The sequence below is a fragment of the Saitoella complicata genome, assembly GCF_001661265.1.
Source record: "Saitoella complicata NRRL Y-17804 unplaced genomic scaffold SAICOscaffold_26, whole genome shotgun sequence".
Lineage (NCBI taxonomy): Eukaryota > Fungi > Ascomycota > Saitoellomycetes > Saitoellales > Saitoellaceae > Saitoella > Saitoella complicata.
Genome location: NW_017567017.1, coordinates 127,041 through 140,349, shown reverse-complemented (window position 1 = coordinate 140,349; position 13,309 = coordinate 127,041). Strand labels below are relative to the sequence as shown.

The window sequence follows — 13,309 nt, the reverse complement described above, 5'->3', positions numbered from 1 at the left end:
TTTTAAGTATCAATTTGAGTCTAATTGTTCAATTCCATGTTTGTAATCAATTCTGGTCACAAGGTGTACGGCGTGCCTCACCGCAATCGCGGGTCTCTACGGTCATACAAACAAAAAGACCTTCAAGGTCCATTGACGACACAAATTGCTCACAAGATACCCTGACTTCGATCCCATCCAGTCAGCAATTGCAGTCAAGCATGTACACAGAAACTTCTTTCCACGCCTCACATCTCCTCGCAACAGCGCCCTCATACACTCTCAGCCCACCCCCATACCCCGAAGACACAGTCCCCGTCACCCCTCCGCCGACAACAAGGGAAAACCCAAAGGAGAAATACGCGTATGACTATCTGAGCCAGAGATCAGGTGTGTTTACGGCGAAGGGTGGGAGACGGGTGTTATGGCGCGTAAAACAACAAACTACACTCCTCCTCGCACCCCTTGATCTATCGGGTGAGAGTACCAGAAGCACACTCGTACAGTTCCCGGCGGAGGTTTTGGACGTCTCATCTCCTGATACGAAATACTTCCATATCCTCACCGCCGCGAACTTGATCTATACCCTCCGTCTCGCAACTGGCGAGTTCGATGTACACTTCCCACCAACATTCACCTTCCATGCGCCATTCTTCCTACAATCAGTCTCAGCAAGTACAGTCCTCGTCGCACTCAACAACGGCTCCGTACTCCGTCTTGACCGTGTCAACCAGGGCTGGACCGAGAATATCTACACCGACAACTGGGGAATCAGCAGCGCGATCAAGGGTCTCCTCCCATTTGGTGGACGAGGGCGGATACCATCTAACCTCGTCTGCTCCATGAAGGTCGTGCAGAAGCACAACATCCTCCTTACTGTCTCGATTGACGCGAAGCTCAAGGTGTGGTCGCTTGATCGGGGACACCTCATCCATACCATCGCCTTGAATAACGCCAGACCGACGACGCCGACGGATCAAGTGCTACGACCTTCACGACAGGTTTACACTCTCGTTCCCGCCACGAAGGGACCGTATGCGTTTTACGTCATCGCAGCATCCGGCTCCTCGCTCGACAGTACGTTCACAATGTTCGGTGCGCCCTCATCATCACCTACCGACCTCGCTCCACTTCATCCCGACATCAAGGCTCGGGCGCCTGAGGGGGGAGCTGTGTGGCTCCTCGCCGATCTGGTAATGACCCGCGAGGACAAAGGCCGTACCGCCATCTGGGCCCTCTGGAAGTCCAACACCTCGTCCTCCATCCAACGTCTCGTACTCGACCCAACCGCGACTATGTCAATCGAACCAAACGCACTAACCCACGGCGCTGTGGGTGGTACGGATTTCGAAAATAAATGGGAATCAGTCGGCAGCGACGTCAAGAGTAGTTTGAAACCACTCGAAGGCGCCGGCTCAATCGCCACCGAGGGTGGACAGGGGTCAACGAGTGCCGATATCGCCGAGTCGTGGGCGAACAAGATCTTCATGGCGGGACGATTCAGTATCCCGGCGATGCACTTCGCCCTAACGATCTACGCCGAGAACTTCCGTCCTAACTCCGCTTCCTCGGGTGCTTCTACGTTTAGTAGTGTGTCGACGCTAGGAGAGTCCACGGTGCGGAGTTTAAGGAGTCAGGCGATGAAGTTGGTTGGTACGAATTGTGTGTTGGAGACCGATACCGTAACGGGACAGCTCGTCTACGAGAAATACCGGATGGATCTCGCACTCGAATGGGGACGGTTCGCGAGGGTTTGCGCAGAGTTTGAAAGAGCTGGGACCGAAGGTCTGAGTCTTGGTGTGGGCGAGGAGGGAGATATCTGGGTTGTGAGGGCTGAGAGGGTTGGGTTGGTGAGGCGTGCAAGTGCATTGGAGACGGCTGTTGAGGTTGCGAGGTCGGGGAGCAAGAGGGTTACTGATGTCGCTGAACTCCTGAGAGCCGCTAGGGTGCTGCGACAAGGGATTTCGGAGGAGGGGGTGGATGATACGGTTGTGGTACTCACTGAAGACGCTTCACAGTTACCGAATTTCTCGGTCGAGGACCGGGTGTGGGGGGTTTGGGAACGTGGGGTCGGTGGTGGGGAGGGAGTTGCGACAAAGGATGCCGTGCACGAGATTCTGGATGCGGTTTCGGAAGGGGATGAGGCCGTAACACGAATCCTCGACATGCTCTGCGTCGACGCACTACACGGAACAGAATTTCCAATCCCGGCGACGCAGGGTGAATTGAGTATTGTTGGTGCGGCATTGTTGAGGAGTGGGGTTAATGAGATGGTAAGGGCACGGTGGGAGGTGTTGTTGGATGTGTTATTGCTGGCGGTGTTTTCGGCTTGTAATGAAGAGGAGGTGGATTACTTTGATGGGGTGGACGCTATTTATGATCGTGCGTTGGGGTTGTGGAAGGGATATAGTATCCTCAAGCAGGCGATTGATACGTTCACCGGTGAGGGCAAGGCCGATGAGACTGTCTTGGAGGTGGTGAAGAAGGTCAGCGCTGTCAACGTCGATCTTGAGGTTTTGAATATCTCGGGTGCGTTTGAAAAGGTATTAGGTGAATTGAAGGCCGTGGCGGATGTTGACAGGTTCGCGATCCGGGTTGCGAGTGCGCTCGTTACTGCTGGTCATGTGGAGGAAGCTGTTGGGTTTCAGAGGTGGTTGCCGCAGAGTGCGTGGGGTGTGTACGTATGTGGTCGCGTATTGCTCGAGGCGGAGAAGTATGATGAGGCGGAGAGGCTGTTCACGAAGGGTGCGGTTGGTGTTGCTCAGTCTTCTGAAGAAGGGAGCGTTGATCTTTTGGAGGAGGGAATTGTTGGGGATTTGTTGGTGGAGGGTGATAATGCTTTTGGGAACGGAATGCCGTATTACTACGCGCACGTCGCGACGTTGTTTGAGAACAAGTTGCAACATGATGCGGTGGTACAGTCATGTCAGAAGGCCTTGATTGGATTGACAATCCTGCCGGTGCCGGATGAGATCCTTGAACAGGAAATTGTGCAGAGGATGCTCAAGGCTGCCATTGCAGGCGGAATGTGGGATGAGGCTTACACGGCCATGACCCGCGTATCAAGCGCACCTAGACAGAGAGATGCCTTGAAGGAGCTTATCCCGAGCATGTGTGAACAGAACATGGCGGAACGGATGTGTTCGTACCCATTCTTTGGTTTGTTAGATGAGGTTGACGCGATCCTTGCCCAGAAGGCGAAGAACATGGTTGATGTCCGCGCACAACCGCAATACCACAAGATTCTGTACTCTTGGCGTGTAAGTCACTCCAACTTCCGCGGTGCTGCGAGCGCGATGTACGAATGTGCACAGCAGCTTAGGAACGTTGCGGCATGGCGAGGAGCTGAGTACCTCGAGATTACGGAAGCTTACTTGTCCGTCATTACGGCGTTGAGCTGTGTGGATCCTGATAATGCATGGATATTTACGCATAGGGTTAAAGGTGGTGACGAGCAAACTGAGAAGAAGATTAAGATTGGGAGGAGTATGGAGGGCATGATCAGGGTGGTTCTTAGTCTGGATGAGATCCGGAAGGAGTACAAGGATGCATTGACGAAGATGGAGACGTTTCTGGCTTTGGAGGTTTTCAAGGATAGCCGGGCTTGATGCGCGAGCTCGAGCTGAATGCCGTTCGATAGAAATGAAGGATGGGACATCACCAGGACAATGGCAATTCGAACAGCCGGTGCTGCTCCAGCTGGCTTAATCTAGTAATACCGAAGATCTAAACTAATTACTATTGATCGAGTTCTCGAATAGTCTTGCATGTGCGAAAGCTGGTTAGGTGAAACGTACCCATGGTCCGTGTAGCTCAACGTCTGCCGAAAGTGAACCGTGCGACACTGCCAACAGCGCGATGGAAGGCTACGCGATGATCATGCCCAAACTTCGATCGTCACTGCCTGCCCTAGCAATATATCGCTGAATAAGCTTCGCCTACGCCAATGTTCTCTTTTGTGCTTTAAATACTTCTTCTTCGCCCACTTACTGTCACTTCACCGCTCACCCTCGCTTTCTTACTCGAGAGCAGCATTCACTCCTTTACACAGCCTATCAGCTCAAGCTTGAGGCTCACACATTCTCTTTTCTTTTACTCTTATTTCCTGCCCGGCTTCTCCTTTAAGCTTCGTCCGAGCTACAGCTTTAGAAAGGCATCAATGTCGATTATTACCGGTTGGCAAGCGTGGCAGCAGATTGCTCTGGTAGCCTTCTGTTGATTTTGTCAGATGTTGAAGAAGCTGAACGTGGTCTACAGTTGTTTGCCGTTGTCTTAAGTGCGACTTTGTTGGTCTCGGTGTTCAGCGTGATAAGGAATAGACAAAATCTGAGGAAGTATGAGAAGGTGAGTCCAGTTGCCCCTGAGAACTGAATAATACATGCTGACCCTCTCTCAAGGCGGCCGCTAGAGAGCAAGCAGAGAAGGAAGCTATCGCCTCTGCCGTGGCCGAAGCTCTAGGCAACCTTGAGCTTGGTCCTAAGCCTCCAGGGACAGCCGACTCCTCCTACCTCTTCGGCGTCCGAGCAATCGAGGCCGGCATCACGGCAGGGATCCATCAAAGTCCACGCTCTTCGTTGGCCGAACCCCGTCACAGTAACGGCTCCATCGGCTCATTCGTTCGTCCTATTCCGCACAGTCCACGCTCCACCCGCCTCCCACCCTTGGTTAAATTCTCGCCTTTGAGCTCACCTGCAATCTCCAGTTTCCACCTCCCCTCTCGTCCCTCGGTATCCGCCGGCGGCGCCAGCTCTTCTTCCATCAAGCCCACGTCCTCTGGCCAGAACTCTCAAGTCAACCGTCCAATGAGTCAGGTCTACGATTCTGCCGTCGTGCTCGCCGAACCCGAACATGAGCTTCCCGCACCCAAAGGTCTCACGCTCAACCCGAATTATTCCACCACCACCCTCAAGAATAAAGACCCCAATGTTGCAGAGACAGGAGTACTCAGGCCTCGCCGTTCTACGCTACAAATTCCCACGACCCCTACGACTCCCACTGCCCCGATGCCCGTTCCCCCCGCCACCGCGCCCGGTCCTACGTCTACCGTTAACGGCATGGCTGCTATTCAGTCTTTGCCGTTTCACGAGCCGAATCCTGAGGTGGTGGTTACCGATGTACCTTCTGTTATCTTGACTCCGAACCCTTCAGACGAGCAGCGCGAGGAGAAGTGGTCTGAATTCGTGCAGCGAGATGTGGAGTCTGGGAAGTATCTCGGCAAGAAGCGTCAGAGCTTGAGGAGGAGTATACTGGAAGGCATGACGAATGTCGGTACTGTTTTGAGCTCATTGAGGAAGTCGTCGTGAGTAATGGAGTGATGAAGGGGAGATACGTTGACGTTTTGCCTTTTTGACTGTCATTCATCTAATACCCCATACGCTCATTTTGACAGGATGGTTTTTTGCTTAGTGTGCGGTCGGTCTTTCGTTTTATGGCCATTCGGATTTTGCTAGGGTATATAATCTTGTAATTCAGATGATTGTGGATGCTATAGTAATGCTCCTATCCATGTGGTAATTCGTTCCCTCACACACTCTCACCCATTTTCATCTTAAGCAATAACCTCCAGAATCTTCTTAACACCACCACTAACCTTATCCTTCTTCGACGCAGCCTGAATCGCCGCCTTGTGAGACCTCAACTTCCTCACCAACCTCTCCCTCTCCTCCCCCTCCAACGTCTCCAACAACGCAATAACGACATAAGATCCATTCGAAGAAGCCCAGTCAGCGAGGTGCTTCTCGACAACCGGCAACATCATAGACTCAAACTCAAGCCTAGGCTCAACCTTATGGATCTTGTTCTCCTTAGGATCCCAGTGTCCACCCGAAACGAGGGTCTTGTACACACGGGAAGCGTAGTTGAAGTTAACGGGGTGCATGACATCCACAACCGGTGACTCCCTGGCGATGTTGAGGATGGCATCCAACGCTGCGCCCTTATCACCGTTCGCAAACAACAACGTCTCCGTAACAACCTGCGAACTCAAACTCTCCTCGACAAGCTTCGTGGGCTTAGACGCAATCAATTCCAACAACGGCTCCGAAATGAAACTCAGAAGCTCCTGACGACGGACTTCGGGATCCTTCTTCGAGGTAGTTTGACGGATTTCCTTGACGGCGTCCAACATCTTTGTCGACTCCTTGAAGAAGTAGCGAGGGTCGCAGCCGCAGAGGATGTAGAGCAAGACACGACGGCCGTACTTGTGCATCATCATTTCCTGAAGGTGAGGCTTCAACTCGCTCAACAAGGACTTGTTCACCAAGACGGTATCGTCGACAGTCTCGAAGATGGCGCAGAATACCAAGCAACCGTACTCGTCCATCGCCAACTTGTGCGCGTAAGGCTTCAAGGCACGAACAAGAACTTTCCTGTCTTTAGGGGTTCCCTTGGCGAAACACAGCATCGCGAGGTCAGAACCGTCCTTGGTGTGCACAACCTCCGCAATGTTCTCCTTGATGTTATCCAACATATCCGCAAACTGCGCATCATTGCAGTTGTTCATATAATCATGCAAAGCTCTGTGAATAATCGTGAAACCAATCGATCCCTTCTTCAACGACCCAACAATCGACTCCGCCAAATTTCTCAAAATCAAATCCTTCTTCTCCGGATTCGCCTTCAAGATCTCCGCCAACGTCTTTGCATCATTCTTCTCACTCTTGAAAACCGCAAACTCCTGTCCGTAGAACTCCTCCAACAAGGCGTTCTTCTGCGCAGTGTTTCCATAATCACGGAATGCGTCTTCGAGGACATAGGCCGCCTCCTTGTGCCTAATCAACTTTCTCACATTTCCATAGAACTCCGAGAAGATCCCCGCACGAGTCGCAGCGGAGCCATAGTGCAGACACTTAATTACCGTATACTTTCCATACGAAGATTTCGACATCTCGACATACCTCCCCTTCAACGCCGCCGCAAAAGCCTGTCTCTGCTCCTGGCTTCCGTATTTCAGACAGGTTTGAATGAATCTACTCGCATCATGCTTGAAAATGATCTCCGTAACATTCCTCCTAGTCAACTCGAGCATCTCATCAACCAACGCCTTCCTCTCCTCAACGGGCAACTTCTTGAGACGGAGTTTCTCCCAGATCTTCTTGGCGGCGGTCATGGTGTCGGCGTGGGGTTTGTTGGCTTTACGCTCTGCTGCCAATACTTTCTGTGCCTTGTGCGCTTCCCTTGACGCATTCGGGTCCTTGGGCGGCTTTTGCTCTCCGTTCTCGCCATCCTCCATCTCGACATCCTCCGCATCCTCATCGACCCACCCCGCCGCGCCATCATCCGAAACAGCCTCCCCCATCTCCTCATCCTCCTCCTCCTCAACCTCTTCCTCCTCCTCGGACTCAACAGGCTCCTTTGCCTTGTCGCCCTTCACGTACTTCTTGCTGGGGCCCGTCTCCGCCTTGACCGGGGTGAACTTGCGCTTATTCGATACGTTCGGAGCCATTGGTGTGGATTGAATGCTGGATCGAACTGATGAAGTCAACAGACGCGGGTGAATTGACAGCAGCTGGTTTTGTATGGGACGCCCTGCCAGGGACCGAAAGAAATTCAGCCGTGCCACACTTGAGCAGGGGGCTGATAAGGATAAGAGACGACGGAGTTGAAGAGAGGATTTATGTATTGGAAGAAGGCAGAGTTGTGAAGTAGATTGCAGAGTATAAGAAGTAAGGAGTATAGTAAATGTCCTGTCCCGAAAAGCCGGATCGGAACACAGCCCACAACGAAGCACGAAGCACGAAAACAACATTCAAATCCCAAACGCCGCCAAAGTCCCGCTGTATATGCCTTAGATAGCAGCAATTGATACCTTTTCGAATAAACAGATCGCATCACCAAAGACATTACCCACCCTAGGTGAGCATACACCCCCTAAGCTCAAGCATCAACATCCGTCTTCGGATCTCCAATCCCCTCATTCAAAATCGCAAAAATGGCCTCACTCTCCGGTAAGCACGGACTATCATAAATCTTACAAATCCTCTGCTCCCCCCTCCCCTTCCTCAAACTCAACCGTGTCGTACTCGCATGCGCAATAATATTCCCTCCAATCGGCTTCTTCGGATCAGGATTAAACGTCGCCATCCCATCGACTTGTGCAACGACTTGATTCGTGATGACGACGGCGATCCCGTATTCGTCCGCGAGGCGTTGGAGTTGACGGAGGAATTTTGCGAGGTGGGTTTGGCGTGCGGAGAGTTCACCGCGTCCGGAGAAATCGGTGCGGTAGAGGGAGGTTGCGGAGTCCACGATGAGGAGGGAGAAGCGGGATTCGGACATCATTGTTGCGGCTTGTTGGAGGAGTGTTAACTGATGATCGGCGTTGTATGCGCGGGCATATGCAACGTTGTCCAAGACTTCCTCGCCGTTAAGTCCGTACCGTTCCGCCACCGCGAGGAGACGGATGGGACGGAACGTCCCTTCGGTGTCGATATACAGACACTTTCCCTCACCACCACCCATATCAATAGGCAGCTGACATGTCACAGCAAGCGTATGACAAATCTGACTCTTGCCCGTCCTAAACTCCCCAAATATCTCCGTAAGACTCCCCGTCTCAATCCCACCCTGCAACAACGTATCCAACTGCTTACTCCCCGTCGTAATCGTAATCAACTCGCTCCGGCGCTGATGGTACTCTGTCGCGGTTGTGAAACCCATGGGAACCATTTTTGACGCCTCCGCGAGGATTTTGTCGGCTTTGGCTTCGGAGATACCTTTGATGGCGAGGAGGGTGCGTTTGGGGGTGTAGGCGACTGATTCGACGGTGTTGTAGCCTCCTTCGATGATCTTCTTGATGTCACTGGCGGATATGCCGTTGCCTTCCAGCCTGGAGAGGGGGGTGGGGCCGGCCGTGTCCTCTTCTTCTTCGAAGGTTTCCATGGGAGCCAAGCCGGTGGGATATGCTGAAGGTGCTTCTTCGGCCATGAGTATGGTTCACGATAACTTTTTGGTTGCTGTTGAAGGGGATGGGAGGCGGTGGGTTCGCGGGGGGGTTTCTTCGGGAGACGCGATGGTGGCGACTTTTGTACGTGTATGAGTCTTGCCCAGACACATGCGCGGTGCTGTGCTGTGCTGTGGGAGGTGCAGGAGCGTGCATCGAAGCACGTCGACACACCTGCCTTATCGATATCCCTGCGTCGCACAAATGCCTCACACGAATTCGGGACACGTATAAGATCTACGTTACATCGCGATCGACACCAGCAATCAACGTTACCACAATACTCCCCACACTCAGGACCGCTCTACGTCCTCAATCGCATTTGAGGTCTACTTTTCTACACAGACGCACGATGTCCACCGAACAGTCCCAGAAGCCGTGGCACGAGAGCTTCCCTGCCCCCAAGTGCACCCCAACCCCAATCTCCGCCGCCGACTTCAAGTCCACCTACCTCGACGACCCCACAAAGGTCCCGGGGCGCGACTACCTCCTCGTCGACGTTCGCCGCACCGACTACCTCGACCACGCCGTCCCAACCTCCATCAACATCCCCGCGCAATCATTCTACCCAACGCGCCTTACGTGGGTTAAGGCGTTCAAGGAGGTTCCTGTTGTTGCGTTCTATTGTGGGTCGAGTAATGGACGGGGGCCAAGGGTTGCGGGGTGGTTTGGGGATGCGGTGGAGGAGGTGAAGGAGAGGGAGGGAGGGGAGGAGGTGAAGTGTGAGAGTTTTGTGTTGAGTGGGGGGGTCAAGGGCTGGGTGAAGGAGTTTGGGGAGGAGGGTGCGATGAAGGTTGTTAATGCTTGATAGACGTCATGTTGGGAGAGTTATGGTGTGAGCAGGGGTTTGGGGGTGTATGCGGACGTGTATGCGGGTACTGGGTGTGGAGATTGCGATTGAGTTGAGTGGCTTGCGTGGATTACTTGTACACAAAAGGAGCGAAGATATGAGTTGTGGAAATGGACGAATCGATCGAAACGCAGCCGACCTCGACCTCGACCGATGCTCGGGCTTGACCTTTACCTCCGCGGTTCTCATTACATTTGCCTCGGTGGCAGCCTCGGGATCAATCGCAAACCCCATCATCAACCTCTCGCACGGACCAAGGGCTCGGAACCCACGTCAATTGAACTCACACCATGCTTACAAATCAATCCCACCACCCTCGGACACTTCCATCCTGCCCTCTCCTTTGCTCTCTGCTGCGTACTACATCGATTTCGCTAATCGCCTTTCGCGCATGGTCCCTTCATGCGCCAAGACCCGCAATCTTCTCGTGCATGAATATCAACAACCTTAAGCCGCTGACATGATGATGTGCACATCTTCCTTTCGCTTTCCCTGATTACCGGTGCTGGGGCAAGCTTTGTGTTAGCGCTTCTTGCGTTCATGTCGGGATGAGCCTCAAGACCTTCTCGATCACCTCTATGTCAAAACCCCGTCCGGATCATGTCTAGATGATCGTGTTATCAATTGATTGACCGTTGTTTTACCCCGATCCGGGCGGCATGGCTCTGGGTGTGCGTGTGCGCGTGGAGGTTGCTGCACATGTGTGCGTGGTATAGGTAAATCACTCATATCCGAAAAGTTGAGGGTTGAGCTTGTTTGCGTTAGGCTCGGACTACGCACGACTGCGGCCAGCAAGAAGTCCGGCCGACGTCGACAGTACTGCCCCCATAACCCATCACCACGACCGCAATGTGGCAAATTCGCAATTGACCAAGGTTCTGGAAGCATTACAGGTAATCTCCTCAATCGCGACGCCGGCGGCAGCCAATCGCTCCATCTCACGCCTGTGGTTACCACCGTTGTGGACGGTGCACCCCGATATCGATGGGGGCTGGGCCCGCGGCCGTTGTCCGATTTCCGATTTGCGCGCGAACCGAACGCTTGTGGGAACTACGGGAAGGGACTACGGAGGACATATCGATAGTGCATGAAGGAATGAGATTAGATGTGGTGTTTGGATCGGATATGTGCTCAGGGAGGTCGAGGTCGAGGTCTGTGCGTTCGGAGGTGCGATTCAGGCTCGGGGCCCGTGCGCAGCGGTCCGAGCACAAGAGTCTGATGATTTGACCGGAGAACGAGAAAAGTCTGCACCGAGTGCTGACACGGTGAAGCTCGGTAAAGTCAATCTCACGCGATTGGCATTCATGCCCTCGGAGCAGCTTCTATTTTTAACGCTCTGGGGTCAACAGGCAAATCGCGCGCACAGACCAAGCAGCGCTGCACGCCAATCGCGCCAACCCGAGATAGGCACCGGATCGACCGCAGCGGCTGAATATCACTTCCACATGCGCTGCCATGGTGGTCTGTGCATTTCAGTGGACCCGACTGATCAAGTTACTCCCTCCCCTTCCTTGCTCGATCAATATCAAGGTTCAGCATCAAGGCCAGAACCGGATAATGCATCGTGCTGTCCGAGGAGGGATTCGTCAAGCCTCATACGTCCATGACTTCTGTTAGCTGAATTACCCGGTGGGTTGTTGCGATCAAATGAAAAGCCATGGGTGGTGGCCCCGGCTCTATAAGATTGGCTGTTATCCCCCGGATTATTTTGGGTTCTCCTCAGCAGTATACCTTCTGGCTTCCATTCAGAGCCTTAAGGTAGAGGAACATTTGATACCCTCGCCTTCGCTTACCCGTCTACACCCTTCGATCACCAATACGCTCGTACACTACTCACTCAATCGCTATAGATATTTGATCTTTCGACTCGTCAACTCGGATTAAAAGAACGATAATGCTCGCTGCTGCTCTCGCTCTCGCGGCTGGTCTCTTCGGAGCCTCCGTCAGCGCTGCTCCCTTCAACGCTACCGTCTACGCAAATGGTACTGTCGTCGCTGCCAACGGCACTATTCTCAGCAACGGTACCATCACCAACGGTACCCTCAACAATGCTACCACCCTTCCCGCTGCTCCCTACGCCAACGTCTCCGCTCCCAACGGTGGTGCCGTCGCTCCCGCTCAGACGGGCTTGACCACCACATACCAGTCCTTGACCACACTCACCGAGACCTACGTTATCGGTGGTGAGCAGACTTTGACTACTACCACCATCTACCCCACTGTCCTCGTCGAGGCTTCCCGCTACTCTGAGGGCGAGCCGGTTACGTCTTACGGTGGTGTCGAGACTACGACCATCACTATCACCCTCCCCGCCGCTGGTACCTACGATGTCGTTGGTGAGCCCGTCACTGTCACTGCTCCTACAACCCTGACCCAGGAGTACCCCTGCCCCACCCAGTACGTCTACCCCTGGGCCGCCGCCCCGACTGGTCCCGTCACCGTGACTGTCTACAAGACTGTCATCGTCGGCGCCTTCCCCTCCGTCGCTGTCTGGACTGAGACTTGGGCTCCGGTCCCCACGACGTGGACTACGGAGTATGTCGCTCCCACCACTGTGACCTCGTACGTGCCTGCTCCCACGACGATCATCATTAACAACGATATTACCATCGATGTTACGATCGCCCCTACGTTCATTACCTACGAGACCACCGCTACTGTCACCAGCACGGTGACTTCGACTGCGACGTCGACTGTCTCCGCTATTACCACTGAGACCGTCACTACCTCCGCTGCTGCGTCCGCAACTCCGTTGACGTTGTATGCCGACAACGCCGGTACCTTGATCCTCGCCGAAGATGGTACCTTGGTTTTCGAGAACAACACCGCTCCTACTGTGTTTGGACTCAACGCCAATACGGGTGCTTTGACGATCTTCTCTACCGGCGAGACCGTCGCGACAACCAATGACGACAACTCTGCTTTCACTACTACCACCGCGCTCGCTCGTCGCTCCCTTAACCTCTTGGCTAAACGTCAGTCTGGGTTGATCGCTGGTTTCTGGAGGTTGATTGGTACGATTCTCAACTTCGCTATCAACGGCGAGACCCAGGTTTTGGCTGCCTGTCCCGCGTCTAGGGCTTCCAGGTTCTCCTTGAGGCATTTCGGACGTGGACGCCGTCTTGCTACGGGATGTTTCGTGGTTACTTTGACTACTGTTCCCCCTACTGCTGAGACTACCACCTCTTCCGCTGTCTCCTCTACCACCGCTTCCGGTGTTGGTGCTTCCTCTACTGGTGTCACCTCCACCTCTGCGTTCCCCAACAACGGAACTGCTTCTTCTACTCCTGCTACTGGTGCTGGTGCACTCCCTACCTCTACCGGAGTTACCAACATCAACGGCACTACCATTAACCCCGGTGGTCCCATCGAGTCTATTACTTCTGCTCTTGGTAACGGCACCGCTGCTCCCACTTCCGTCCCGGGATCTGCGAACAACGGTACTGGTATCCTTTCTTCTATCAGCTCCGTCATTGCGTCCGCTACCTCCGCTCTTGGTAACGGCACCGCTGCTCCCACTTCCGTCCCGGGATCTGCGA

General features: G+C 53.7%; 7 protein-coding genes across 7 annotated transcripts in view; 5 read left to right on the top strand and 2 right to left on the bottom strand.

Moving 5' to 3' along the window:
- Window positions 1-2,834: 2,834 nt before the first annotated feature.
- SAICODRAFT_38865 (uncharacterized protein) lies at window positions 2,835-3,260 on the top strand (the record flags this gene model as incomplete). Its single annotated transcript, XM_019168603.1, has 1 exon — window positions 2,835-3,260. A coding segment is annotated over one exon (426 nt), but the record flags the coding sequence as incomplete, so codon positions are not given.
- Window positions 3,261-5,527: 2,267 nt separating this feature from the next.
- SAICODRAFT_21638 (puf family RNA-binding protein) lies at window positions 5,528-7,484 on the bottom strand (the record flags this gene model as incomplete). The annotated part of the gene is made up of 1 exon (XM_019166447.1): window positions 5,528-7,484. Exon 1 carries the CDS (start codon window positions 7,421-7,423, stop codon window positions 5,528-5,530), a length of 1,896 nt encoding a protein of 631 aa, XP_019021512.1. The 5' UTR covers window positions 7,424-7,484.
- Window positions 7,485-8,588: 1,104 nt separating this feature from the next.
- SAICODRAFT_31943 (uncharacterized protein) lies at window positions 8,589-8,799 on the bottom strand (the record flags this gene model as incomplete). The annotated part of the gene is made up of 1 exon (XM_019168062.1): window positions 8,589-8,799. A coding segment is annotated over one exon (211 nt), but the record flags the coding sequence as incomplete, so codon positions are not given.
- Window positions 8,800-9,121: 322 nt separating this feature from the next.
- Window positions 9,122-9,840, top strand: SAICODRAFT_31941 (uncharacterized protein). The gene has a single exon (XM_019168061.1). The coding sequence runs from the start codon at window positions 9,273-9,275 to the stop codon at window positions 9,726-9,728; it is 456 nt and encodes a 151-aa protein (XP_019021510.1). The 5' UTR covers window positions 9,122-9,272; the 3' UTR covers window positions 9,729-9,840.
- On the top strand, window positions 9,800-10,608 carry SAICODRAFT_31939 (uncharacterized protein). Its single transcript, XM_019168060.1, has one exon. The coding sequence runs from the start codon at window positions 9,868-9,870 to the stop codon at window positions 10,219-10,221; it is 354 nt and encodes a 117-aa protein (XP_019021509.1). The 5' UTR covers window positions 9,800-9,867; the 3' UTR covers window positions 10,222-10,608.
- A 120-nt stretch (window positions 10,609-10,728) lies between these two features.
- Window positions 10,729-11,565, top strand: SAICODRAFT_31938 (uncharacterized protein). The gene has a single exon (XM_019168059.1). It carries the CDS (start codon window positions 11,075-11,077, stop codon window positions 11,375-11,377), a length of 303 nt encoding a protein of 100 aa, XP_019021508.1. The 5' UTR covers window positions 10,729-11,074; the 3' UTR covers window positions 11,378-11,565.
- Window positions 11,566-11,664: 99 nt separating this feature from the next.
- The window catches only part of SAICODRAFT_73439 (uncharacterized protein), a gene marked incomplete at both ends in the record, with an annotated part of 2,902 nt that continues 1,257 nt past the window's right edge, over window positions 11,665-13,309 (top strand). The window contains one exon of the mRNA XM_019170860.1: window positions 11,665-13,247. Coding sequence (XP_019021507.1) covers window positions 11,665-13,247 — 1,583 coding nt within the window. The remainder of the gene's footprint in view (window positions 13,248-13,309) is intronic.

Bases quoted from the DNA above. Each gene is read 5' to 3' on its own strand.
- SAICODRAFT_31941 (XM_019168061.1), top strand. From the start codon at position 9,273: ATGTCCACCGAACAGTCCCAGAAGCCGTGGCACGAGAGCTTCCCTGCC.
- SAICODRAFT_31939 (XM_019168060.1), top strand. From the start codon at position 9,868: ATGAGTTGTGGAAATGGACGAATCGATCGAAACGCAGCCGACCTCGAC.
- SAICODRAFT_31938 (XM_019168059.1), top strand. From the start codon at position 11,075: ATGCCCTCGGAGCAGCTTCTATTTTTAACGCTCTGGGGTCAACAGGCA.